Genomic DNA, 27,839 nt, shown 5'->3' with positions numbered 1-27,839 from the left:
TAACCGCCAGGCCCCTGCAGGTATTTCTTTTCTTTTCTTTTTTTTTTTTTTAAAAGATTTATTCATTTTTTATTACAGCCAGATATACACAGAGGAGCAGAGACAGAGAGGAAGATCTTCCATCCGATGATTCACTCCCCAAGTGAGCCACAAGGGGCCGATGCGTGCCGATCCGAAGCCGGGAACCTGGAACCTCTTCCAGGTCTCCCACGCGGGTGCAGTGTCCCAATGCATTGGACCGTCCTCGACTGCTTTCCCAGGCCACAAGCAGGGAGCTGGATGGGAAGTGGGGCTGCCAGGATTAGAACCGGCGCCCATATGGGATCCCGGGGCTTTCAAGGCGAGGACTTTAGCTGCTAGGCCACGCCGCAGGGCCCAGGTATTTCTAATGTAGTACTCCTTGCAGGATTTCTTGTAAGGCTGACCTGGGCCTGATGAACTCTCTGTTTTTACTTGACTGGGAAATATTTAGTTATTCTTTGCTTCTAAAGGATAACTTTGTTCTTTTTGTTTTTTAATTTTATTTTGATAATCTTAGTTGATCATGGCACAAAGGGTCAAGGGCTACAGGAAAGTGGGTAAGACCATTGTTTCCACATTTTTTTTTTCCTGTATCTTGGATTAGAGAGGGGATAAAGGGAGAAGCCGCTCTAAAGGATAAATTTATGTAATACTCTTGGTTTGCAGCCATTACAAGTACCGGCATCCCATTAGGGCACCAGTTTATGTCCCATCTGCTTCACTTTCCACCCAGCTGCATGCTAATAGCAGCAGAGGATGGCCCAGTCCTTGGACCTCTACATCCTGGACGTAGAGACCTGGACGTAGCTTGTGGCTGCTGGCTTCAGATCAGCTCAACTCTGACCATTACGGACATTTGGGGAATGAATCTGCAGATGGAAGGCCTCTCTCTGTGTCTCTTGCACTTTCTCTGTAAGTTCCACCTTTCAAAAAAAATAAATAAATATTTTTTAAAAAGAAATATTTTTTGTTCAAGGAGTTGATGTTGTGTAGCAAGTGAAGCTACAACTTGCAACCTGGCATCCCATGTTCATGTTGTTTCAAATCCCAGGAGCTCCACTTCGGATCCAGCTCCCCGCTGGTGACCTGGAAAGCAGTGGAAGATGGCCCAATTCCTTAGGCCCCTGTCCCCATCTGCGAGACCTGGAGAAAGCTCCTGGCTCCTGGTTGGCTCTATTCTGGCTGTTCAGGCCACTTGGGGATCACCAGTGGGTGGAAGATCCTTCATTCTCTGTCTCTCTGTAATTCTGCTTCTCCAACAAAAATAAATTAAGTCTTCCTCAAAAAGATTAGTAAGTAATAGCTTCTTGATTTAAAAAAAGAAGAAATGATGTGCTGGATTATATGGCATCTTTAATTTTCCAAGGAGCTGCCATGCTTTTTTCTATGGTGGTTGTACCACATTGTATCTCCCCAACAATGCTGAGTTTTGTATTTCTCCAGATCATTGCCAATACTTACTATTTTCTATAATTATTTTTAAATAAAAAGATTAATAGTCATCCTAATTGGTCCTGGTTTTTCATTTCATTCCCCAAATGACTTATCTCTGTTTTAAAACTATGAATTACGTTTCTTTCTTTTTTTTTTTTTATTGGAAAGCTGGATATACAGAGAGGAGGAGAGGCAGAGAGGAAGGTCTTCCGTCCGATGATTCACTCCCCAAGTGAGCCGCAACGGCCGGTGCTGCACCGATCCGAAGCCAGGAACCAGGAACCTCTTCCAGGTCTCCCACGCGGGTGCAGTGTCCCAAAGCATTGGGCCATCCTCGACTGCTTTCCCAGGCCACAAGCAGGGAGCTGGATGGGAAGTGGAGCAGCAGGGATTAGAACCGGCGCCCATATGGGATCCACCTATGTCGTCTGAATCCTGTAACAGACCACCCATTGTAGACTTTAGCATTCTGCTTCTCATCCAGCTGTCTGCCGATGTGAAGATGGCCTGTGTGGAAGACCCAATGGGATTCCTAGCTACTGGCTTTCCAATAAAAAATAAATCTTTAAAAAAAATTAAAAATAAAGAAAAATAAGAAAAGAGAGAGAATGAAGACACAGGATCAGTGCAAGTTAAACTGCCACCTTGCAAGGCCAGCATCCTATATGGGCACTGTTTTGATTTTTTTTTAAGATTTATTTATTTTTATTGCAAAATCAGATATACAGAGAGGAGCAGAGATAGAGAGGAAGATCTTCCGTCTGATGATTCACTCCCCCAAGTAACCGCAACAGCTGGAGCTGAGACTATCCGAAGCCAGGAGCCAGGAACTTCTTCCAGGTCTCCCACATGGGTGCAGGGTCCCAAGGCTTTGGGCCGTCCTTGACTGCTTTCCCACACCACAGGCAGGGAGCTGGATGGGAAGCGGGGCTGCCAGGATTATAACCGGTGTCCATATGGGATCCCGGCGCATTCAAGATGAGGACTTTAGCTGCTAGGCCACCGTGCCAGGCCCTGGTTTGAGTTTTGACTGCTTCATTTCCATCCCTGCTCCTTGCTAATATGTCTCAGAAAATCCATGGGAAGTGACTCAAGTGCTTGGGCCCTGCCACCCAGAGACCTGGATGAATTTCCCTGCTTCTGGCTTCAGCCTTCAGCCTGGTCCAGCCTTGGCTGTTGTAACCAGTGGATGGAAGATTCTCTATCACTCTGTCTTTCAAATAAATAAGTACAACTGAGAGAATAAGGGGAAAGCCATAGCCATCACTGCAGATATATGACTGTTGTTAAATATTTTAGGACCTCTCAAAAGATAATGGTGATATAGATCTAAATTTTCTCTTAAAAACAAAATTTCAATGTTAACTCTGTGAGGACTTAAATCTCACCTGTATAGGGCCTGGCATGGTAGCCTAGCGGCTAAAGTCCTCACCTTGCATGTGCCAGGATCCCATATGGGTGCCAGTTTGTATCCCAGCTGTTCCACTTCCCATCCAGCTCCCTGCTTGTGGCCTGGGAAAGCAGTCAAGGACAGCCCAAAGTCTTGGGGTTCTGCACCCGTGTGAGAGATCTAGAAGAAGCTCCGGGCTCTTGGCTTTGGATTGGCTCGGCTCAACTCTGGTCATTGTGGCCACTTGGGGAGTGAACCAGTGGATGGAAGATCTTTGTCCCTCATCTCTTGCAAATATGACTTTCTAAATAAATAAATAAATCTTTTTTTAAAAATGTCACCTGAATAGATTTCACATCCCCCCAATTTTTGTTCTTAAGTAAAAGGGGGAATATCTTATCTCACATCTTCAAGGAGTTCTTTGTTTTCTTCTGAGGAGGTCACAGTGTTTCTTTGCCTTTAGAATGTATGAACTTTGGGCCCAGTGCAATAGCGTAATGGTTAAGATCCTTGCCTTGAACAAGCTGGGATTCCATATGGATGCTGGTTCTAATCCCAGCAGTTCCACTTCCCATTCAGCTCCCTGCTTGAGGCCTGGGAAAGCAGTCAAGGACGGCCCAAAGCCTTCGGACCCTGCACCCGTGTGGGAGACCCGGAAAGAAGTTCCTGGCTCCTGGCTTCGGATCTGTTCAGCACCGGCTGTTGCACTCACTTGGGGAGTGAATCATCGGACGGAAGATCTTCCTCTCTTTCTCTCCTCTCTGTACATCTGCCTTTCCAATAAAATAAATAAATCTTTAAAAAAAAAGAATTTATGAACTTCACTGAAGGGTATTTAAGGTCTTTTCTTTCTAAAACTACAGATTCCTATATTGGTAAACTTTTATTTCAGGAGATGTTGAGCTGTTTTTCTTCATTGTGATCATCAGATAAGGCCTAGCAAATTATCACAGCCGGTAGCTGTGTTTCTTCTCTAAAAAGGAATGTGTCTTTATTTTGTACATAGAAATTGCTTGTGTAATTGATTAGCATGCTGTGTTTTGACTAGGTGAATGTGTATTTACGAATAATCCTTATAAAATCTGATTTGCGCCTTTCCCCCTTTCTTTATAGACTAAACATATTAAGCCTGTAAAAATTCTAATCAAACACCAACAAGAAGTCAAGATTTATTTTCCCATCAAGCTCACACCCAGCTTTCTGGCATTTCCTCATCATGCTATGGAGACATTGTATCGTTATAAAGTACAGGTATGGTGTTCTTTAGTATAAGAATTCCCAGAGAGGTAAGACAGTTTCTCTGGTAGCCTAATTTATCAAAATGTGGTTAATGTCAAATTTTATTGCCCTTATTTCTAATCAGTTTTTGGTGACAACCAAATCAAGCATTTGAATGTTATCATCTGAGATAAACCTTGACCTGCTTTCTGTCTTCTATGTATCTGTCCTTTCTTTGTGAGTTTTCTTTCTTTACCAGATTCCCTTGTGCCCTTTTCATCACTACTTAATCTCTCCTTAGCATTTTTCTTGTTCATACAGAAATAGTGTGTTATATAGTATTGCTTCCTAAACGTTGTTTCATTCAGTTTCACAGCTTCATTTTCCCCCCCCCAGTAGCAATTAATGGAAGGCTATGCTTTTTCACAGGTGGAGGGAGGTAGTGGCAACTTCACCTGGAGCTCTTCTAATGAAACAGTGGTCATGGTAACTACCAAAGGTGTGGTGACTGCAGGGCTGGTCAAGGGCAACAGCACTGTTTTGGCCCGAGATGTACAAAATCCTTTTAGATATGGCGAAATTAAGGTAAGGGACCCTCCAAAGAACCTTCTAATCACACCTGGGATACAACTATATAAATTTAGGTATAGGAGTACACATGAAAGTATTTCTAGAAGCCAACACAATGGCACAGCAGATGAAGCCAGCGCCTGTGATGTCAGCATCGCATGTGGGCACTGGTTTGAGCTGGGCTGCTGCACTTCCTGTCTAGCTCCCTGTTGATGGAGAGCAGACTGAGTGCATAGGGCCATGCCAAACATGTGGGAGACCAAGATATAATTACTGACTCCTGGGCCCGGCACGGTAGCCTAGTGGCAAAAGTCCTAGCCTTGATTTGCATACGTTAGGATCCCATATGGGCGCCGATTCTAATTCCAGTGGCCCCACTTTCCATCTAGCTCCCTGCCTGTGGCCTGGGAAAGCAGTTGAGGACAGCCCAAAACCTTAGGACCTTGCATCTATGTGTTAAATAAATCCCAAGGGTTTTTTGTAAAAATCAAGTTAAATAATGTTTACCTGGTATTGGCATATAGTCAGTAATTAATATTAACTGTTTTTATAATTACCTTGCATGTGACCTTTAAATCATTTTTTTGTACTTTTATTTCACAATTTTATACCTTTAAATCATTTTTATAACAACTTAATCCAGTCTTATATTTTTGTTTTTTTCTTATAAAGATTTATTTATTTTTGGGCCCGGCAGCATGGCCTAGCGGCTAAAGTCCTCACCTTGAACGTGCCGGGATCCCATATGGACGCTGGTTCTAATCCTGGCAGCTCCACTTCCCATCCAGCTCCCTGCTTTTGGCCTGAGAAAGCAGTTGAGGACGGCCCAATGCTTTGGGACCCTGTACCCATGTGGGACACCTGGAAGAAGTTCCTGGCTGCTGGTTTCGGATCGGCTCAACTCCAGCTGTTGCACTCACTTGGGGAGTGAATCATCGGACGGAAGATCTTCCTCTCTATCTCTCCTCATCTCTGTATATCTGACTTTTTAATTGGAAGGGCAGATTTACAGAGAGAAAGAGATACAGAGACAAAGATCTTCCATCCACTGGTTACTTCCCAAGTGGTTGCAATGGCTGGAGCTGATCTGATCCAAAGCCAGGAACCAGGAGCCAGGAGTTTCTTTCAGGTCTCCCACACAGTTACAGGGTCCCAAGATTTTGAGCCATCCTCCACTGCTTTCTCAGGCCACTAGTAGGGAGCTGGATGGGAAGTGAAATTCTGGCACATACAAGGTGAGGATTTAGCCGTTGAAACTTTCCACCAGGCCCATAGTCTCATATTTTTGTTTGTCAGTCCATTTCTGAAAGATTACTATGTAGTTATTTTCTTGTTTCCCCACTTTTATTATTTATGTATTTCAAAGGCAGGACAACAGAGAGAGAAAGAGAGGGACAGTTAGAATAAGAAATCTTCCATTACCTGGTTCACTCCCTGAATGCCCGCAACAATGAAGGCTGGGCCAACTCAGAGACAGGAGTTCCCCCCAGGTCTCCCACTTGGGTGGAGCCATTCAGGTGCTGGACTCCTCATCTGCTGCCTTTGAAGCTCATTGGCAGTAGTCCAGGCTGGAAGCAGACACTTTGCTCACTTGTGCACGCTGACGTGGCAGGTAGTCATCGAGGTGTCAGCTGGAGCTGCTGCAGCACAGTGCCCACCCTTCACACTGTCAGAGCTGTGATGCACAACTTAACATCTTGCCATCACTCAGTGAACATTTACTGAGCAATCCCTAGGTACAGATGACCACACTAGGTGCCACCAGATATCCATTAAGCCAGCACTCAAGGTGCGTGTGTCCTATGTTGGAGTGCCTGGGTTTCAGTCCCAGCTCTGCTTTGCATCCCAGCTTCCTGGGAATGTGCACACTGGAAGGCAGCAGTGAGGGCTAAAGTCTTTGCATCCCTGCCACCCATATGGGAGACCCAGATTGAGTCCCTGACAGCTGACTTTGGCCTGGCCCAGCCCTAGCTATTGCAAACATTTGGAGAGTGAACCAGGGAATAGAATATCCCTGTATTTCCTGTTTCTCAGATAAATAACTAAAATATTTGTTTGGAAGCAGATATGAAGTTGAACTGAAAGATTAGGGCTGAAGAGATATCAATGTTTTTGGTTATTGAAGCTTTGGGATTAGATAAGCTTTTCCAGGAAGAACATATTTAGTAAGAAGAGAAGATACCTTTGAAAAAAAAAGATTTATGGACCTGGCGGCGTGGCCTAGTGGCCAAAGTCCTTGTCTTGAATGTGCTGGGATCCCATATGGTTGCTGGTTCTAATCCCGGCAGCTCCACTTCCCATCCAGCTCCCTGCTTGTGGCCTGGGAAAGCAGTCGAGGACGGCCCAAGGCTTTGGGACCCTGCACCCATGTGGGAGACCAGGAAGAGGTTCCTGGTTCCAGGCTTCGGATAGGCCTAGCACTGGCCATTGCGCTCACTTGGGGAGTGAATCATCGGACGAAAGATCTTCCTCTCTGTCTCTCTTCTCTGTATATCTAACTTTGTAATAAAAATAAATAAATAAAGATTTATTTATTTAAAAATTAGAGTTACATAAAGGTGAGGGAGAGACAGACATCTGGTACGTGCTTATACACTCCCCAAGTGGTCACAACTGCCAGGACTGAGCCAGGGCTGAGCTAGGAGCTTCATTCAAGTCTCCCACATGTATATGAAAACATTGGGTATCTTGCTTTGCTTTCCCAGGCCATTGGCAGGGAGCTGGACTGGGAGTGGAACAGCTAAAACACAGACCGGTACCCATAGGGGATTTCAGTGTTGTAGGTAACAGCTTCACCCACTACACCACAGTGCTGGCCCCAAGAAGATACATCTTAAGGTACTATCAATGTTATTTTAAAAACACAAGAGGAAAGATAAGAGGAGATGAAACTAGCAGTAGAAACATAGGAAGTGTCAGAAGTATTTTCAGGCATTATTGTGGCACTGGCCACTTATACTATCTGCCTCCTGTTGTCCAAGTTCCTATTATCTTAGTTGTAACTGTTCCACTCCCATCCAGTTCCCACCTAAGTCGCCATGGGAGGCAGCAGGTGCTGACGTCAGTGCTTTGGGGCCCTTGCTGTGGGCAAGAGAGATCTGTGTGATGTTCTAGGGCCCTGGAGTCAGCCTGGCTTGTCACTGGCTGTTGCAGGCATTTGGGGGATAAAACAGTGGTTGAAAGGTCTCCCTCTCACTGTCTTTTTCTCTCTCTTCATCTTTCAGTTTCATGGTAAAATAAGTAAACATTAAAGATACATAATTTTTTAAGATCTATATATATTTCTTTTTAAAGATTTTTTTTATTGGAAAATCAGAAATACATAGAGGAGGAGAGACAGAGAGGAAGATCTTCAATCCAATAATTCACTCCCCAAGTGACCACAAGGGCCAGTGCTGCGCCGATCTGAAGCCAGGAGCCAGTAACTTCCTCCAGGTCTCCCACACAGGTGCAGGGTCCCAAGGCTTTGGGCCATCCTCAACTGCTTTCCCAGGCCACAAGCAGGCAGTTGGATGGGAAATGAGGCTGCTGGGATTAGAACCGGCACCCATATGGGATCCCGGCATGTTCAGGGCGAGGAGTTTAGCCGCTAGGCCACACCGCCGGGCCTGATTTATATATTTTTATTGGGAAGGCAGATGTACATGGAGGAGATACAAAGAGAAACATCTTCCATCCATTGGTTCACTTCCCAAGTGACCACAATGGCTGGAGCAGAGCTGGTCTGAAGCCAGGAGCCTGGGGCTTGTTTCAGGTCTCCGACACAGGTGCATGTTCCAAAGCTTTGGGCTGTCCTCAACTGCTTTCCCAAGCCACAAACAGGAAATTGGATGGGAAGTAGAGCAGCTGGGATTAGAACCAGCACCCATATGGGATCCCGGCACATGCAAGGAAAGGACTTTAGCCGCTAGACTACCGCACTGGGCCCTAATTTTAAAATCATTTAGAGAAAGAAGGCAGGCTGCAAGTCAGGATCAGCAGACTACTTCTGTAAAAGGTCAGAGTAAACACGTTAGTCTTTGATTTTACAATCTTTAAAAAATGAAAAAAAATATGTTTGGTTTGCCACTAAAACAGATTGTGCTGGCCACTTTTCCCCAGCCCCCTTGGTACAGTGTTAGCTGCTTTAAAGAGATGAGTTGATTAAGCAATGAAAAAATAACATGTTCAACATTCAGTGTGTATAACTGAAAAAGCATAGTTGTCCATAGATATTCATAGGGTGTTGGTTCTAGCACCTGCACAGATATTGAAAGTCCCTTATATAAAATGACACTATGGGCCTGGCAGCGTGGCCTAGCGGCTAAAGTCCTCGCCTTGAATGCACCGGAATCCCATATGGGCGCCGGTTCTAATCCCGGCAGCTCCACTTCCCATCCAGCTCCCTGCTTGTGTGTGGCCTGGGAAAGCAGTCGAGGACGGCCCAAAGCCTTGGGACCCTGCACCCGTGTGTGAGAGACATGGAAGAGTTTCCTGCCATTGCGGTCACTTGGGGAATCATTGGATGGAAGATCTTCCTCTGTCTCTCCTTCTCTCTCTTTTTTTTTTTTTTTTTTTAAAGATTTTATTATTACTGAAAAGCCGGATATACAGAGAGGAGGAGAGACAGAGAGGAAGATCTTCCATCCGATGTTTCACTCCCCAAGTGAGCCGCAACGGGCCGGTACGCGCCAAACCGATGCCGGGACCAGGAACCTCTTCCAGGTCTCCCACGCGGGTGCAGGGTCCCAAAGCTTTGGGCAGTCCTCTCCTGCTTTCCCAGGCCACAAGCAGGGAGCTGGATGGGAAGTGGAGCTGCCGGGATTAGAACCGGCGCCCATATGGGATCCCGGCACTTTTAAGGCGAGGACTTTAGCCGCTAGGCCACGCCGCCGGGCCCTCTCCTTCTCTCTTAAATCTGACTTTGTAATAAAAAAATAAATAAATCTTAAAAATAATGACACTATGTTTATATATCCTCTCACATATTTTAAATCAACTCTAGATTTTTATAAGTAACTTACTTATAATACTTATTACTATGTAAGTGGATTTTATGCTGTGCTATTTAGGGAATAATGACAAGGTTCAGTCTCCGAATTGCTGCAACGATTAGGTGTGGGTCAGGCTGAAGTCAGCAGCTTTATTTGGGTCTCTCCCTGTGAGTGGCACAGGCCCAAATACTTGGACAATCCTCAGTTACTGTTGCATCCATATGGAATGTTGGCATCACAGACTGAGGCTTAACACACTATACCATGCCAATCCAAATAAAATTCTTTTTAAGTCTGTGCTTATTTAGTATAGATGCAAGGTTTGTTTGCTCTTTTTTTAAAGCCTTTTTTAAAAAAATTAGTTATTTGAGTCCCAGGGATGGGAGATCCAGCAGGGATCGGGTTACCCAGTCCAGGAGCTTAGGCCTGCCTGTGTGGTGTGTGTTGGGTTTGTGAGTCCCTGGGGGCAGGTCATCTTGTGGGGCCCAAATTGCCTGGTCTGGCTCCCTGTGCCTGCTTGTGAGGTGGGTGCCAGCTCAGTCAACTCCAAAGGTGGGGTGTCTAGCAGGGGCCAAGGTCACCTGTCCCTGGTGCTTGGGCCCAGCTATGAGAACACTTCCTCCTCAGTGTCAAAGATGGAGCAGTAGACAGCAGGTACTGATGCACATGGAAAATATGGCAGGCCGTTGGGGTCGGAAGAAAACACCTGATGCTATAGCAGAAGAAGAACAGAATACATTGAACAACTACCCCAGCCAAACGATGAGAACAAAAATCTGGGTGAACGGAGAGTTAAGGTTGACTATATCAGCCAGTAGACATTGGGAGGGCTTCCTCATCCTTGAGTTGGTGAGATCGACTGCATTTCAGAACTATCCAGACCACTTGGGCAGAATCCTCAGAGTATACACCACATTGAGACCCTGGGTTGATGTTGGGTGGTGGTTACCCATCCCTGGGTACTGGGACATTTGAGAGTCTGGGTATGGCTTCTCTCTTATCTCCCTCCTTCTCCCAGAAACAGGATAAAGTAGGAAATTTGGAAACAACGGTCACACCCTCTTTTCCCTGTCTCTCGATCCTTCCCGCCCTGATCAACTATGTAAACATCATCAAAAATTAAAATTAAAAAGTTTATTTAAAAAGTTGTTTATTTGAAAGACAGCTACAAGAGAGACACCTGCATTCCAATCTGTTCATCTACTGTCCAGATGGTCAAGTGGCTAAGGCTGGTCCAAGATGAAGCCAGGTCCAGGAACTCCATCCAGATCTCCCATGTGGGTGGCAGAGACATGAATGTTTGAGTCGTCTCCTGCTGCTTTTCCAAACACAATAGCATGGAGATAGATTGCAAGCACAGCTCATGGTACTTGAACTAGTACTGCAGTATGGGATGCCAAAATTACAAGTAACTAGGTAGCTGTTTAACCTTAAGTGGGTAGCCAATACACTGGGCCTAGATGCATCATTTTTCCCCAAATATTTTAAATCCATGGGTATGGAATCTAAGTATACGGGCGCTTGGAAATAATACAAATAACATATAAGGGAACCTCAAAAATGTCATGGACTATGGTGAAAAACCTGGATCAGCCTCCTGGCTCCTGGCCTCAGCCTAGCGCAGCCCAGCCCTGGCTGTTGCAGCCATCTGGGGAATAAACCAGTGAATGGAAAATCTCTCTCTCTTCCTCCGCCCTAGCTACAATCTTTCCCTTTCTGTAACTCTGACTTTCAGAATAAACAAACAGGAGGGCCCTAAAGGCTAAGTCCTCCCCTCACACGTGCCGGGACCCCATATGGGCGCCAGTTCTAATCCCAGCGGCCCTACTTCCCATCCAGATCCCTGCCTGTGGCCTGGGAAAGCAGTCAAGGACGGCCCAAAGCCTTGGGACCCTGCACATTTGTGGGAGACCTAAGAGGATCCGGGCTCCTGGCTTCGGATCAGCTAAACTCTGGCCATTGTGGTCACTTGGGGAGTGAATCAACGGACAGAAGATCTTTCTCTCTGTATGCCTCACTTTCCAATAAAAATAAATACAATCTTAAAAAAAAAAAAAAGACTGAGAATGAAGAGAGAAGTTTAAAAAAAAATAAAATAAGACAGCAAAATAACTAAGCAAATCTTACATACCAGCAAAATTTCCTGGAAAAAATGTATTTAAAACCAAGTTAAATCTGTTGCAAAATGTTTATTTACAACTGTAGATGTATATAATGAAAACACTGTGTATGAATTCCAAAATTTTGTATGATAAATTTATCCTTTAATTCTATTTTCCATAAGCTTTTTGAAGTACTCTAATGTATGCTTTTGCATACAAAGGGAGAGAGAAAGAGAAAGATACATATTTATGATCATGTGTGCTTAAATATTTAAGGAATGATTTGTTGTAAGACTTTCCTAACAACTTCTTTGAATGATAAATTATTTTCCCTCTCAGATATATGTCCTGAAACTGAATAAAATGGAGCTGTTGCCATTTCATGCTGATGTGGAGATTGGTCACACGGTAGAGATCCCTATTGCAATGTACCACATGAACAGAGAGACCAAAGAAGTCATCACCTTCACTGACTGCTCGCATTTGTCCTTGGCTCTGAGCACGGATAAGCAAGGAGTCTTTACTCTTTTCCAAGAAGGTGAGGGGGGACTATTAATTTTCTTTTGCTAGTGTTTTTTTTTTTCTTTTTAAAGAACTGATCATTAGTTCAGAAATTGCCTCTTATACTCTAAATTAACATATTTACCTGCAATATTTTATTAATCCAGACAACTATAGGTATTCTCATTTTACAGATTGTAAGATCAAAAAAAGATGAATTGAGTAACATTGTGACCACAAGAGATCAGCTTCCAACTCATAATGAGATCTGTTTTTAGCTTCTTTTCTTTCTTCCTTCCCCCTTCCTTCCTTCCTTCCTTCCTTCCTTCCCCCTTCCTTCCATTTTTCTTTCTCTTTTTCTCTCTTTCTCCCTTCCTTCCTCCCTTCCTTCTTTCTTTCCTCACTATGTATTTCTGAGGCAAAGATACAAATACCGCATAAGACATCCACATCCGGGGCTTGGCGCGGTATGACCTATTGGCTGAAGTCCTCGCCTTGAACGCACTGGGATTCTGTATGGGCGCCGGTTCTAAACCCAGCAGCTCCACTTCCCATCGAGCTGCCTGCTTGTGGCCTGGGAAAGCAGTTGAGGGCGGTCCAACGCCGTGGGACCCTGGAGGAAGTTCCAGGCTCCTGGCTTAGGATCGGCGCAGCACCGGCCGTTGCGGTCAATAGGGAAGTGAATCGTTGGACGGAAGATCTTCCTCTCTGTCTGTCTTCCTCTCTGTATACCTCACTTTCCAATAACAATAAATAAACCTTTTTTTTTCTTAGATTTATTTTATTTTTTATTACAAAGTCAGATATACTGAGAGGAGGAGAGATAGAGAGGAAGTGGAGCTGCTGGGATTAGAACCAGTAGCCATATGGGATCAAGGTGAGGACCTTAGCCACTAGGCCAAGCTGCCGAGCCCAAAGATTTATTTTATTTTTATTACAAAGTCAGATATACTGAGAGGAGGAGAGACAGAGAGGAAGTGGAGCTGCCGGGATTAGAACCAGCGGCCATATGGGATCAAGGCGAGGACCTTAGCCACTAGGCCACGCTGCCGAGCCCTAAATAAATCTTAAAAAATAAATCCAAATCTGGGCCCAGCGCAATAGTGTAGTGGTTAAAGTCCTTGCCTTGCACGTGCCGGGATGCCATATCGGCGCCAGTTCTAATCCCAGCGGTCCCACTTCCTATCCAGCTCCCTGTTTGTGGCCTGGTAAAGCAGTCGAGGATGACCCAAAGCCTTGGGACCCTGCACCCGTGCAGGACCTGGAAGAGGCTCTGGGCTCCTGCCTTCTGATTGGCTCAGCTCTAGCCGTTGGGGCTGCTTGGGGAGTGAACCATCAGATGGAAGATCTTCCTCTCTGTCTCTCCTCCTCTCTGTATATCTGCTTTTCCAATAAAAATGAATAACTATTTTTTAAAAATCTACTCTACATCGTAGTACCTGGGTTCAAGTCCCAGCTCCACTTCTTACTCCAGCTTCCTGCTCATGTGCACCCTGGAGGGCAGCAGGTGCTGCTCAAGCCACCTGCCTAGAGACATGGACTCAGTGCCTAGCTCCTGGTCCAGACTGGCTCAGCCCAGCTGTGGTGGGTATCTGGGGAGTAAACCAGAAAGTGGGTGAGCTCTCTGTCTTTGTCTGTATAGCTCAGTCTTTCAATAAAATGAACACACACAAATAATATTTTTAGAATATGTATCTTCCTAATAGGAATATAGTATCATTTATGCATTATGTTAATTTTAAAAAGGAGAAAATACCTTCTGATAGAAAGAAAAAGGTGAATAATTTTTCCATAATGTTCAACATCCTTTCCTGCTATTGAACTTTGTAGTTGATCCTGAATATCTTTGTTCTTTTCACCAATTTAGCAGTAGTTCCATATAACATTACTTAGTACTTAGTGTTTGCCAGACTCTGTTCTGAATACTTTTCAAATGTTAATTCATTTATTTCTCTCATTACATCTATAACTTGGGATGAACTTAAAACTGCTCCCTTTACTTCTAATTAATTTGTAGTTCTCTTGTATCTCTCTTTTTTCCTGTATCCCCAAACAATCTCCTCTAACGTTTAAGCCCTCATTATCACTCACATAGGGTAAAATAATATCCTTCTAACTGTTCCTCTCTCTAATAATCATGGGCACACCATATGTAGCTTTTTTTTCACTGTGTAATTATTTTATTTTCGTAATCTTTACTTAGTTAATTAGGGTACAAAACCAAGGGCTACAGGAAAGTGGGTAAGACCATTGTTTCCATATTATTATTTTTTTTTCTGTATCTGGGTAAGGGGAGAGATAAAGGGAGAAATCCCACCCAGCCTCCTACCCATCCCACGTCCCCGATGTGGGGCATGTTCCGAGGGCACTGCTCAAGCAGTTCTGATAGTTCAACAGTGCTGAATTGCTGCCAGTCTTGACATACCAAGCATGGTGAAATTGCTGCAAAATCCACTGGTTGACACAGCCCACCATAGAGTCTCCGCTTGCCCAGGTTTCTCCTGCTAACCCATGGCTGGGGTAGTTGATCGATTTGTTCTGTCCTCCGTCCTCTGTTGTGGTACCAGGTTTTCTCTGTAAGTTCCGATGGACTGTCCTATGCTCCATGTGCACCTAGATATGCTGTCCACTACTCAGTCAGCCTCTGAGGAGGCTCAGCTTTGACACTTGCACTCCATGGCCAGACCATGGAACCTGCACTTCTCTTCATGGTTGGGGTTCTAAGTCCGGCAGTTCAGTTGGGGGGATCCCCAAAGAAACTTCATCTGAGTTGATCCCAGACCTGATTCTTATGTGTGCTTGCCTGTACAGGCTCCGGCAAAGTCTGTTGCTTCAATCGGCTTATGCACATGCTGGTTGTTGCAATTGCTGAGTCAGTTCTGCCTCCAGTCCTGTCTTCCAGTCCTTCCAGTGGGTGTTGCAGTCCAGCCTGATTCTGCCCAGCATACACTTGGCCCTCTCACAAACCAGTGGGAGCTGCAGCCTAGTTGGAGCAACACACAATAACCCCCACCAGGCCTGCCCCCTGCCCTTTTTCCTGTGCTTGCCAATATGTATGTACAGCAGACTGGTCCAGCCTGTCCCATATCCCGTTTAGCTCTCCTAGATGTCAGTGGGCACTGAAGCCTAGTTCAACACAACCAGTTCGATTATCCAGCCCACACACATGCTGGTGGATGCCATTCTGTTTAGCCACCACTGCCCCACTCCTGGTTTTCATGCTCTCCAGTGGGAGGTGCCCACTATTTCCCTACTGGCCCACTCCCATTCCAGGATTATGCACTCTCCAGGTGGTTCTGCAGTTTAACTTGACAGAATTAGCCCCCAGTGCCAGCCCTTGCCAGCTGATGCTGCGACAAAGCCCAGCCAACCCTCACCCACTCTAATTTATGCTTGCACCAGTTGGAACAGTCAACCCAACCTGGCCCTTCTCTGATCTAGCTCACATGAGGCCCACAGGTGTTGTAGCCCTGCCTATTCTGGTCTGCCCCCATCCCGACTCATGCACTCCAGTGGGAGTGGCGGTTCAGCAGGAGAACCCTCCACATTCCCCCTACCGGCTTTGCCCCCTCCTTGCCTGGTTCCTACATGTGCTGGTTGGACCCTGCGGCCCAGTCTAGCATGGCTCCCCTCGCCTCAGCGTTTGACAGTGGGTGCTGTATGCTGGCCCGGCCTGGCCCACCCCCAATTCCAGCTGATGCTGGTGAGGGTTACAGCCTAGCCCAGTCCAACAGGCATCCAATCCCAGCCCTAATGTGCACTGGTATGTGTTGCGATTGAACCTGGCCCGACCCACACTCTGTTCTGGTGTTCGAATTCACCAGCAGTTGATGTGAACTGGTCCAGCCTGGTCTACCCCCAACCTATGCGAAATATATGCTGGTGGATATCTTTCTCTGGCCTGGTCTGGGTTGCTTCCTATTGTGGATCTTGCGCTCACCTGCAGGGACTGTGTCCCAAAAGAAGAGTTTCCCAAACTCCTCCATCAGGATCTCTCCCTATGCCAGATCTTGTGCACACCTGTGGGTGGGTCCATGGGCCAGCCCTACTTTTAGTCCACTTCCTATCCTGGCAGTAACAGTGGCCTTTCCTTGCTGGCCTTCAATCCATACTGGTTCCTACTATTGGATGTTTCAGCTCAGCCAAGGCTCATCCATACCCAGACACAACTCACAGATGGCTCAGTAGGGGCAAAGACCTAGCCTAGTCTGTCCTTTGTCTACCCTGGTCCTGCAGAGCACCAGATGGTGCTGGAGTCTAGCCCAGTTTGGTGCACCTAGTCCCAGTCCACACTTGTGCTGAGGAACACTGCAGTCATATCCAGACCAGATCGCAGCCCCCACTCTGGCCCCCACACTCACCAGTGGGAACCCCAACCCAGCCAGGGTGTCCTCTTAGCTCCCCAACCAGGCCTCTTCCCAGCCATAGATTGTGCGCATGCCAGTGGTTACTCTGCCCCAGCTTTGCAGAACTCCTCACCCGTCTTGCCTTTGCCTTCGATGCTGTGGCCTATCATCCCTAGCTCATGCAGACTAGTCAGTGTAAGAGCCTAGCTTAGCATGACCTGTGCTCCAGCCTGAGTTCTTACTGGTGAGTTAAGGTTTGCTTGGCACTGCCCAGTTCGCCCCCTTCCATAACCAACCCACACATTAGCCAGCCATTGGAGCTAGTTTACCCAGCTTGTCTGACCCCCAGGCCTGGATCATGTGCTCATCAGTGAGAGTTGTGACTCACTAGGGGAGTTTCCCAAGTTCTCCCACTTGATCTACTCCCAAACCCAGATCTCATACATGCCAGTGGGTGTTAGGCCAGAGCCCAGCATAGTCTGCCCTTTCACTTTTGCCTCATATGAGCTGGTGAGCATTGCAGCCTGGTCCACCCCACACCCTGTTTTAGGATGCACATTCGGGTGCTGCTTCCCTGACATGCCCAGACTGTTGTTGGTTCCTTTACCCGTGAGTGATGACAGGTTCCGTGGTCACAGCTAGCTTAGCCCATCACTACCACAACTCTTGAGTTAACAGTGGGAATAGTATTTCCACAGGGTTGGGCCCACACATCCTCCACAGAATCTACCCCTGGACATGGTTCTCTCATGTGCTGGTTAGTGTCATGGCCCTGCCTAATGTGACCTGTCCCCTGATCCATCTTTCTATCAGGTACTAGGATCTAGCCCTGCTAGACAAGCCCCTCGCCTTAGCTTTCACATAGACTGGTGTGGTGTGTGGTGGTCAGCATTGTTCAGTGATAACAAGTTCTACACAGGACTCAAAAGTGGGCTGGTGTATTAGTCTGACCCATACAGACCATCCGGTCTCTCCCTTTCAAACCACCAGGTCTCAGTACACTCGCTTACCTTCAAGGAAAGGTTACCCTGTTGTTGGGACTCCCTTAGGATAGATTCCTCACCATCATGCATAGTGGCCTCAACATGGACATACCTAAGCAGCAATTCCATACCCCTAAGACCCCAGAGTTTAGCACCAAGCAGCCAGCACATAGAGCCTGGTACCAAATGGCACACTGGCTGCCTGGGCCCAGCTCACCACATGGTCATGGTGGCTGGAGCCAGGGCCCCAAGCATGGAGTCTGACCCGGCCTGGGTCCCCCCCACCCCAGCAGCCAACAAGCTACTGGAAGTTCTCTGCACCAAGACCCCAAGGTCGCGCAGTGCAGCTTTAAAAAAATTTTTTTAAGATGTATTTATTTTTGTTGTAAAGTCAGATATGCACAGAGAAGGAGAGACAGAGAGGAAGATCTTCCATCCAAGCAGCCGCAAAGGCCAGAACTGAGCCAATCTGAAGCCAGGAGCCAGGAGCCCCTTCCATGTATCCCACGTGGGTGCAGGGTCCTCAACTGCTTTCCCAGGCCACAGGCATGGAACTGGATAAGAGCAGGACCACCAGGATCGGAACTGGTGCCCATATGAGATCCCGGAATGTGTAAGACAAGTATTTTAGCCATTTTTTGTTTGTTTTTTATGATTTACTTGTTTTTATTTGAAAATCAGATTTATGCAGAGAAGGAGATACAGAAAGATCTTCCATCCACTGGTTTACTCCCCAAGTGGCCACAATGACCAGAACTAAGCCAATCCAAGCCAGGAGCTTCTTCTGGGTCTCCCACACCGGTGCAGGGTCCCAAGGCTTTGGGCTGTCCTCTGCTACTTTCCCAGGCCACAAGCAGCCCCCCCCCCCCGCAAAATTGTTTATTTTTATATGAAAGGCAGATCTACAAGGAGAAAGATCTTTCATTTGCTGATCCATTTCCCAAATAGCTACAGTAGCTGGGGCTGAAACAATCCGAAGGCAGGATTCAGGAGCTTCCTCTGGGTCTCCCAAGCAGGTATAGGGTTCCAGAGTTTTGAACAGTCCTTTGCTGCTTTCCCAGATCACAAGCGTGGAGCTGGAGGGGAAGCAGAGCAGAAGGGATATGAATCAGTGCCCATATGGCATCCCAGGCATGCAAGGCAAGGCTTTAGCGGTGGTTTAGCTAGGCTACAGCACTGGATCCTGATGTGGTTTGACAGCAAGGAGCAGTCCTCTCCCCTTCCTTCCCAGTGGACACAGGAAGAAAAAAACAAAACTGAAACATGTGTCTTACCCACATTCCTCTGTACCTGAACCTCCCCACCCTAACCAGAGACTCACATGAGCGTGAATCCATCTCAGTTGCATAAACAACATTAAAAATAAAATTAAAAAAATAATAATCTCTCTTGGGCTCAATACATTGACTCAATGACTAAATCCTCACCTTGCAAGCACCAAGATCCCATGTGGGCACCATTTTGTGTCTCGGATGCTCTACTTCCCATTCAGCTCCCTGGTTGTGGCCTAGGAAAGCAGTAGAGGACAGCCCAAAACCTTAGGACCCTATGCCTGCATGAGAGACCTGGGAAAAGCTCTTGATTCTGGCTTTGGATTGGTTCAGCTCCAACTGTTGTGGCCATTTGGGAAATGAAGCAGTGAATGGAAGATGTTTCTCTGTCTCTTCTTCTCTCTGTAAATCTGCCTTTCCAATAATAAAAATAATAAGTCTTTACAATAATAATCTCTCCAACTAGAAATAATCTGTTTTCTTGACCTGTATAGTGCTTATCACTCTATAATATTTTAGGACATGTATATATCTGGTTACTGTCCTCTTCTAAACACTAACTCTTTTTAAATTTTATTTTTGATGATATTTACATAGTTGATCAGGGTAGGAAGGGTCAAGGATCAGGGGAAACTGAGCAAGACCATTGTTTACACATTTTCTTTATCTTATTTCTGCATTTGGGGGAGCATATCTCCCACAAGAGGAGAAACTGTTTCTCTTTCTCCTTTCTCTCTCTCCTCATGTCACCTGCCTTTCAAATAAAGATTTTTTTTTAAAGATTTATTTATTTTTATTGGAAAGGCAGATATACAGAGAGGAGGAGAGATAGAGGAAGATCTTCCATCTGACGATTCACTCCCCAAGTGGCTGCAATGGCTAGACCTGAGCCAATCCAAAACCAGGAGCCTGGAGCTTCTTCCAGGTCTCCCACGCAGGTGCAGGGGCCCAAGGCTTTGGGCTGTTTTCGACTTCTTTCCCAGGCCACAAGCAGGGAGTTAGATGGGAATCAGTGCTGTCCTGATTAGAACCGATGCCCATATGAGATCCGGTGTGTGCAAGGCAAGAACTTTAGTCACTAGGCTACTGTGCCCAGACCCAAATAAAGATTTTTTTTTTTTTAAAGATTATTTTTATCGCTAAGTCAGGTATACAGAGAGGAGGAGAGACAAAGAGGAAGATCTTCCATCTGACGATTCACTCCCCCTTCCCAATTCACTCCCCCTTCCCAAGTGACTGCAATGGCCGGAGCTGAGCCTATTCAAAGCCAGGAGCCAGGAGCTCTTCCAGGTCTCCCACACGGGTGCAGGGTCCCAAGGCCTTGGGCCGTCCTTGACTGCTTTTCCAGGCGACAAAGCAGGGAGCTGGATGGGAAGCGGGGCTGCAAGGGTTAGAACTGGCGCCCTAATGGGATCCTGGCTCGTTCAAGGTGAGGACTTTAGCCACTAGGCCACTGTGCCAGGGCCAAATAAAGATTTTTTTTTTTAACAAAATTCTTCTGTTTCTTAGTTTCATTGAGAACTAACTGCTTATTACCCTGCTGACATCATGTCTCTGATTGAAAGGTATTCAAAAACCTGGACCAACACACTGTTCCAGTATTCACATAGCTGCCAAATCCCTGGGTCACACCTTGGTGACCGTGAGCGTGACTGAATGTGAAGAGTACTTGGAGAGTAGTGCCACATTTGCTGCTTATGAACCCCTGAAGGTGAGGGAATTCGTGGTAAGGAGCTGGAGTTTCTTCTCATGTCCCTGACAGTGCCCACTCCGGGCACAGTTGTTACTGTATGGTTGATATTCATGTTTCCTTTTGTTTTCTGGTTTTTAGTTTGTAGCGGTAAGGCTCTCTCATCAAACTTGAGTCTCACAGAACTTACTCCTCTTTTCTCTTGCCTCCTGCATCCTCAATATATATATACAGGGATAGCTCATAAATTGTACCAGCAAATTTTAGCTCTTTCCCTTTTTTCCTTCCTTTTTAACTGAAATATAAATTATAATCAGCTGGGGCCAGCTCTGTGGTCTAGTGGAAAAGCCACCACTTGTGGTGCCCGCAACCCATATGGGCACCAGTTCAAGTCCTGGCTGCTCCACTTCTGTCTCTTATATTGTGTGGGGAAAAGCAGTGGAGGATGGTCCAAGAGCTCTGGCCCTGCCCCCACATGGGGGAGCTGAAAGAAGCTCTCAGCTCCTGTCTTTGGACTGGCCTAGTACTGGCTGTTGTGGCCTTTTGAGGAGTGAACCAGCAGATGGAAGACCTCTCTCTCTGTCTCTCCTTCTCTTTTTGTAATTCTGTCAAATAAGTCTTTAAAAATTTTTTTAAAATTATATCCACTAATATTCATAAAGTACAGTCTTTAGGTACAATTTAAACTTTTACATGTGCGGATATTTCTATAAGGACCAAGATATGCATAATAACATACTCCCTTTTAGAAAACTCTGAGATAACTTTCTATCCTATGTAAGGAAGTTAGTCATTTTCTATCATACATATATATACACTTTTTAACACTTTCCAAGGCATAGGTCCCTCTGTCAGGGTAAACCCATTTCAGAGTGCCTGCCCTTCACAAAGAAAAGAGAATTTCTAACACATATTTATGGATTTTTGGTACAGGAGTCATTATTTTAGATCATAAAGATTGATCCATTGTAATGGGGATTTTCTTTTCAGAATTTTTTATTTAGCTTGAAAGAATTACAGAGGGCCCGGCGCGGTGGCCTAGCGGCTAAAGTCCTTGCCTTGAAGGTGCCAGGATCCCATATAGCCACCAGTTCTAAACCCAGCAGCTCCATTTCCCATCCAGCTCCCTACTTGTAGCCTGGGAAAGCAGTCAAGGACGACCCAAGGCCTTGGAACCCTGCACCCGTGTAGGAGACCTGGAGGAAACTCCTGGCTTCTGATCGGTGCAGTCACTGTTGCAGTCACTTGGGGAGTGAATCGTCGAATGGAAGATATTTCTCTCTGTCTCTCCTCTCTGTATATCTGACTTTGTAATAAAAATAAATCTTTTAAAAAAAAGATTTATTTATTTTTATTGGAAAGGCAAATATACAGAGAAGGAAGAGAGATAGAGAGAAATATCTTCCATTCGACGATTCACTCCCCAAGTGAGCCGCAACGGACGGTGCACGCCGATCCAAAGCCAGAAACCAGGAACCTCTTCCAGGTCTCCCACATGGATGCAGGGTCCTAATGCATTGGGCCGTCCTCGACTGCTTTCCCAGGCCACAAGCAGGGAGCTGGATGGGAAGTGGAGCTGCCAGGATTAGAACCGGCGCCCATATGGGATCCCGGGGCGTTCAAGGCGAGGACTTTAGCCGCTAGGCCATGCTGCCGGGCCCAAAATAAATAAATTTTTTTTAAAAAGTTATAAAGAGGGAGAGAGACACAGATCTTCCATCCACTGATTTACTCCCCAAATGACAACAAACCATAAACAGGAGCTGGATAGGGAAATGGAGCAACTGGGATTTGAACCATCCCATATGGGATGCTGGCACTGCCGGCAGAGGATAGCCTGATATGCCAGAATGCCAGTCCCCATAAATGTGGATAATATATGATTTTTTAAAATACATCCCAGCTCCATTTTAACATGCTTAATTCCATCAGGAACTAAAATAGATGTCTCTTTTTACTGTTAGAAACTGGCAAATCCTGATCCAGTATCTCTTTTTTTTTTTTAAAGATTTATTTATTATATTACAAAGTCAGATATACAGAGAAGAGGAGAGAGAGAGAGGAAGATCTTCCGTCCGATGATTCACTCCCCAAGTGACTGCAACGGGCCGGTGCTGCGCCGATCCGAAGCCGGGAACCAGGAACCTCTTCCAGGTTTCCCACACGGGTGCAGGGTCCCAAAGCTTTGGGCCGTCCTTGACTGCTTTCCCAGGCCACAAGCAGGGAGCTGGATGGGAAGTGGAGCTGCTGGGACTAGAACCGGCGTCCATATGGGATCCCAGCGCGTTCAAGCGGAGGACTTTAGGCACTAGCCCACTGCGCCGGGCACAAGAGACTGTATATTGTAAGAGATACTGGATCGGCCCGGCGGCGTGGCCTAGCGGCTTAAGTCCTCGCCTTGAATGCCCCGGGATCCCATATGGGCACCGGTTCTAATCCCGGGAGCTCCACTTCTCATCCAGCTCCCTGCTCGTGGCCTGGGAAAACAGTCAAGAACAGCCCAAAGCCTTGGGACCCTGCACCCACATGGGAGATCCAGAAGGAAGTTCCTGGCTTCTGATCGGTTAGGCATTGTGGCTCACTTGGGAAATGAATCAATGAATGGAAGCTCTTCCTCTCTGTCTCTCCTTCTCTCTGTATATCTGACTTTGCAATGAAAATAAAAGCATCTAAAAAAAAAGAGGGAGAGAGAGAGTCTCATAAAGGGAAAATAGCACTAATTAATGAAGTACAAGAAGTTTTGAATTCATAAAAGAAATATGGAACAAAATGGAGAATCTGCTCAGTTCCATATTTCATCCATGAAAAACCTGCGATACAGGCAGCTTCCAGGAATAAAAAATACAAATGAAAGTGTAAACCAAAGTAAAAAAAAAAGTCTGGAATACTTTATTAGCCAAAAATTTAAAGTAAAAATTTAAAAATAACTCATCCATTAGCATTCACATTTTAAAATGGTGTCATTATATACTGTGCAACAGATGTGTTAGCATATGGTTTAAGTATATATTTCATTGGTTGCCTAGTGGATGAATCATCCTACTTAGTAAATTAAGTGAAAATGCCTGGCTGTATCTGATGGTAAAGATTCGTTATATTTCTTTCTTTTATCATTATCCTTAGACTTACTTTGTGTTTGTCGAGTATCTATAAATCATATCTCCCTTAATTGAAAATCACCATTATAGAAAAGGAAGTAGAATGATAATTTCCTTTTTCTCCCTAGCATTTTAGTCTTGCATCTTTCTCTCCACACACTGAAAAAAGGATATTTTTTAAATTGTGTTTTACATTTGTTATAATTATTATACTTAGAATAGTTCTCAATTGGTACTTTTTATTGTTTGTTTGTTTTTTTTAAAGATTTATTCATTTTTATTACAGCCAGATATACAGAGAGGAGGAGAGACAGAGAGGAAGATCTTCCTTCCGATGATTCACTCCCCAAGTGAGCCGCAACGGGCCGATGCGCGCCGATCCGAAGCCGGGAACCTGGAACGTCTTCCGGGTCTCCCACGCGGGTGCAGGGTCCCAATGCATTGGGCCGTCCTCAACTGCTTTCCCAGGCCACAAGCAGGGAGCTGGATGGGAAGTGGAGCAGCCGGGATTAGAACCGGCGCCCATATGGGATCCCGGGGCTTTCAAGGCGAGGACTTTAGCCGCTAGGCCACGCCGCCGGGCCCTCAATTGGTACTTTTATATGTCAATTCAGTTGGTCTGGTTACTTTAGAACCATATGTCTAAAAGAATTTGTTGGGTTTTTCTTAAAGATTTATTTATTTTTATTACAAAGTCACATATACAGAGAGCAGGAGAGACAGAGAGGAAGATCTTCCATCTGATGATCCACTCCCCAAGTGAGCCGCAATGGCCGGTGCTGTGCTGATCCGATGCCGGGAACCAGGAACCTCTTCCGGGTCTCCCACGCAGGTGCAGGGTCCCAAAGCTTTGGGCCGTCCTCGACTGCTTTCCCAGGCCACAAGCAGGGAGCTGGATGGGAAGTGGAGCTGCCGGGATTAGAACCGGCGCCCATATGGGATCCCAGGGCGTTCAAGGCGAGGACTTTAGCCGCTAGGCCACGCCGCTGGGCCCTAAAAGAATTTGTTTTGCTTTCTGATGACAGCGTCCCATAAACCCTCCCTAGTTTATTTCTTCTGTTCATTTACTCTGGTAAAGGCTGAGATATATCTTTTTGTAATACTCATTATGCTGTTAAGCTACTCCAAATCTGTCTTTCCAAGACTGTGATATCTACTGTGAAGCAACACCTCATTTGGAGTTCTAGTACTGTACCCCTAGTGGGCTATCAGTGAATGCTCGGTTCGTATAGGTGTGTGTGTATCATATATAATATATGTGTCTACAAAGATATAAAATATAACATGCATATATCTCATATAATTAATAATATTAATATATAATGTAATTGTATATATACACACGCAGTTCCCTTCCTATATTATATGTATTTATATATATTATATTTAAGTTTATATAACGTGATGTAATTAGATAAAAGTATATTAAGGTATTACTTCCTATTAGAGATGTGATGTTTGGTTTTAATGGTATTCGGTAATAAATACAGTTGAGTAGTTCAAGAAAGAAGAAAGCATAATGTGCTGACACTTGTAGAACAATTATATCATCTCTCTATTTTATGCTTTGCTCACTGTTGTAGACACTGTATGCCATAGAAAAAATAACCTATACTCTAAGAATACTTCCTCCCTCTAGTGCTATTCCCTCATTTTGGAAATAGGAAACAATTCCTCTAATCCTGGAGTGAATACTACCTGTTATGGCAAGGATTTTTAAGAAATGTGAGGATGAGTAAATGTATTATTTTACTATTCTAGGGCAGAAATTTTTTGACATTTCAGTGAAACATTAATTTTTAGATGCTTTTGTTTTATTTATACAAACCCTTTTGTATCCCCAGCATTGTACTAAAATCCTCTGAAGAAGACATTAAAAAAAATTAAGTATGACATAATCTCTCTCGTTTTCAGGGACTTATAAAAATTGTTCAACTTATACATGGCATTTGACATAGTTAATAGCATTTGGAGATGAACAAATACAGGTATATGGTAGGGATGAGGACTGTGAAAGCTTAGAGGGTATAGTAGTGGTCATGGTCTAGAATGACTGAGCACAAATGAACAAATAAGATGACACGGGCCCGGCAGTGTGGCCTAGCAGCTAAAGTCCTCGCCTTGAACGTCCCGGGATTCCATATGGGCGCCAGTTCTGATCCCGGCAGCTCCACTTCCCATCCAGCTCCCTGCTTTGTGGCCTGGGAAAGCAGTTGAGGACGGCCCAAAGCTTTGGGACCCTGCACCCATGTGGGAGACCCGCAAGAGGTTCCTAGTTCCTGGCTTTGGATCGGCACAGTACCAGCCGTTGCAGTCACTTGGGGAGTGAATCATCGAATGGAAGATCTTCCTCTCTGTCTCTCCTGCTCTCTGTATATGTGACTTTGTAATAAAAATAAATAAATCTTAAAAAAAATAATAATAAGATGACACATCCCTCAGATTAAATGGCTGCGGAGGTTGAGAAGCATTCCGAGGGAGGGGAACAGCACACAGGTCTCTCTATGTGGGAAGCAATTGTAATGTCATTTTTAGCATAGGCCAATTGTTCATTTCTCCCTTTCGAGAGCTGTTGCATTCCTAACCAGTCCAGGATTGATTTCATTCAATGTCATCAGGCTGTCAATCCCATGGAAGTGGCGTTGGTGACATGGCAGTCTGTGAAAGAAATGATATTTGAAGGGGGCCCTCGTCCATGGGTCCTGGAACCCTCCCGATTCTTCTTGGAGTTGAAGATGGAGAAGCCAGAGAAGATTGGAGTAACCCAAGTCCGGCTGCCAGCTAAGAGAAAACAGAACCAATACATCTACAGGGTCCTGTGCCTGGACTTAGGGGAACAGGTAGGAAAATCATCTTTTTTCCCAACATTTATTTTACCATAATAATTCTAAATCTTCTGTACTTCCAGTCATTCTTTTATAGATCCCAGTGAATTTTGTTTATGAAATAGGAAAATTGTCACTATTGGCTAAAAGATTTTCTTTTGAAGCTTACTATACTTTTAGGAGTACACAACGTTGGGGGAACATGTGTTCGGCAAAGCAGTTAAGAGGCTGCCTATGGTTCAACAGACTGATCCCTCTGCTTGTAGGGGCCAGCATCCCATCTGGGCTCTGCCCACGTGGGAGCTCCTGGCTTCAGTCTGACCCAGCTTCAGTCATTGGAGCCGTTTGGGGAATGAATCAGAAGATGGAAGATTCTCTCTCTCTCTCTCTCTCTCTCTCTCTCTCTCTCATCACTCTACCTTTCATATAAATATACAAATACATCCTTTTTAAAAAAGAAAAAGGGGGAAATTTTTTTTTCAATTATTTTGTCTTTACACCCAGAAGTGAATTTGCTGGATCATAGAGTAATTCTATGTTCGATGTTTTGAAGAGCTGCCATGCTCATTTCAGCAGCAGCTGTAGTCTTTCACAGTGCACAAGGCCCTCGGTGCTCCACACCCTCCCCAAGCCTTGCTGTTCTCTGGGGAGGGGGGGGTGTTGTCCCTCTGTAGCCTTTCACAGTGCGCAGGGCCTCCAGTGCTCCACACCCTCCCCAGGCCTTGCTGTTCTCCAGCAACCTTCAGGCGGAAATGAGAGCGCTGTTGTGGTTTTGATGTGCGTTTCCCTACTGACCAGTGTTGCAGAACACCTTCTCATGTCTCATTGTTCATTTGCATATATTCTTGGAGATTATCCAAACAGTCGTGTATCTTCCTTTTCGTGTACATGTTATGAGTTTCCATTGATTTATGTCCTCTTTAATTTCCTTCATCAATGTTTGGTAGTTCTTATTATTCAAATCTTTTGACACCGTGCTTAGGCTAATTACTCAATATTTTAGTTCTTTTCATACTAATGTAAACGAGCATGCTTTTGTAATTTCCTTCTCAGATTGTTCATGAGTGCTCACTGATAATGTATTCAACTGACTTTTGTACATTGAGTGTATCCTGCTAATTTGCTGAGTGCATGCATTAGTTTTGAGTTTCTTTTTGCTCCCCCCCAAAAAAAACCTTATGGGATCAAATCATCTGCAAACAAACATAATTTTACTTCTTCCTTTCTGATTTTGATATTTTTATGTCTTTTCCTTGCCTGATTACTCTCACTAGCAATTTCTAGAAAAAAGTTGAATAGAAGCAGTGTAAGTGGGCATCCTTGTTCTAGAGCCCATGTTAGCTGTGGATCAGATAAAGCCTGTATTATGTTGAGATTGTTTTTCTTCTTTTCGTTGTTTGTTGAGTGAACTATTGGA

The 27,839-nt window shown here is 45.2% G+C and overlaps 1 protein-coding gene across 1 annotated transcript in view; it reads left to right on the top strand.

Annotated features, from left to right (window-relative positions):
• The window catches only part of NUP210L (nucleoporin 210 like), a 124,618-nt gene that overhangs the window by 36,135 nt on the left and 60,644 nt on the right, over positions 1–27,839 (top strand). The window contains exons 11-15 of the mRNA XM_058660302.1: positions 3,959–4,096; positions 4,493–4,648; positions 12,048–12,246; positions 20,375–20,520; positions 26,216–26,437. Of these exons, the coding sequence (XP_058516285.1) occupies positions 3,959–4,096; positions 4,493–4,648; positions 12,048–12,246; positions 20,375–20,520; positions 26,216–26,437 (861 nt within the window). The remainder of the gene's footprint in view (positions 1–3,958; positions 4,097–4,492; positions 4,649–12,047; positions 12,247–20,374; positions 20,521–26,215; positions 26,438–27,839) is intronic.

The sequence above is a fragment of the Ochotona princeps genome, chromosome 2 (assembly GCF_030435755.1).
Source record: "Ochotona princeps isolate mOchPri1 chromosome 2, mOchPri1.hap1, whole genome shotgun sequence".
Taxonomy (NCBI): Eukaryota; Metazoa; Chordata; class Mammalia; order Lagomorpha; family Ochotonidae; genus Ochotona; species Ochotona princeps.
The sequence above is the reverse complement of the archived record's forward strand: the minus strand, read 5'-3'. Positions and strand labels throughout refer to the sequence as shown.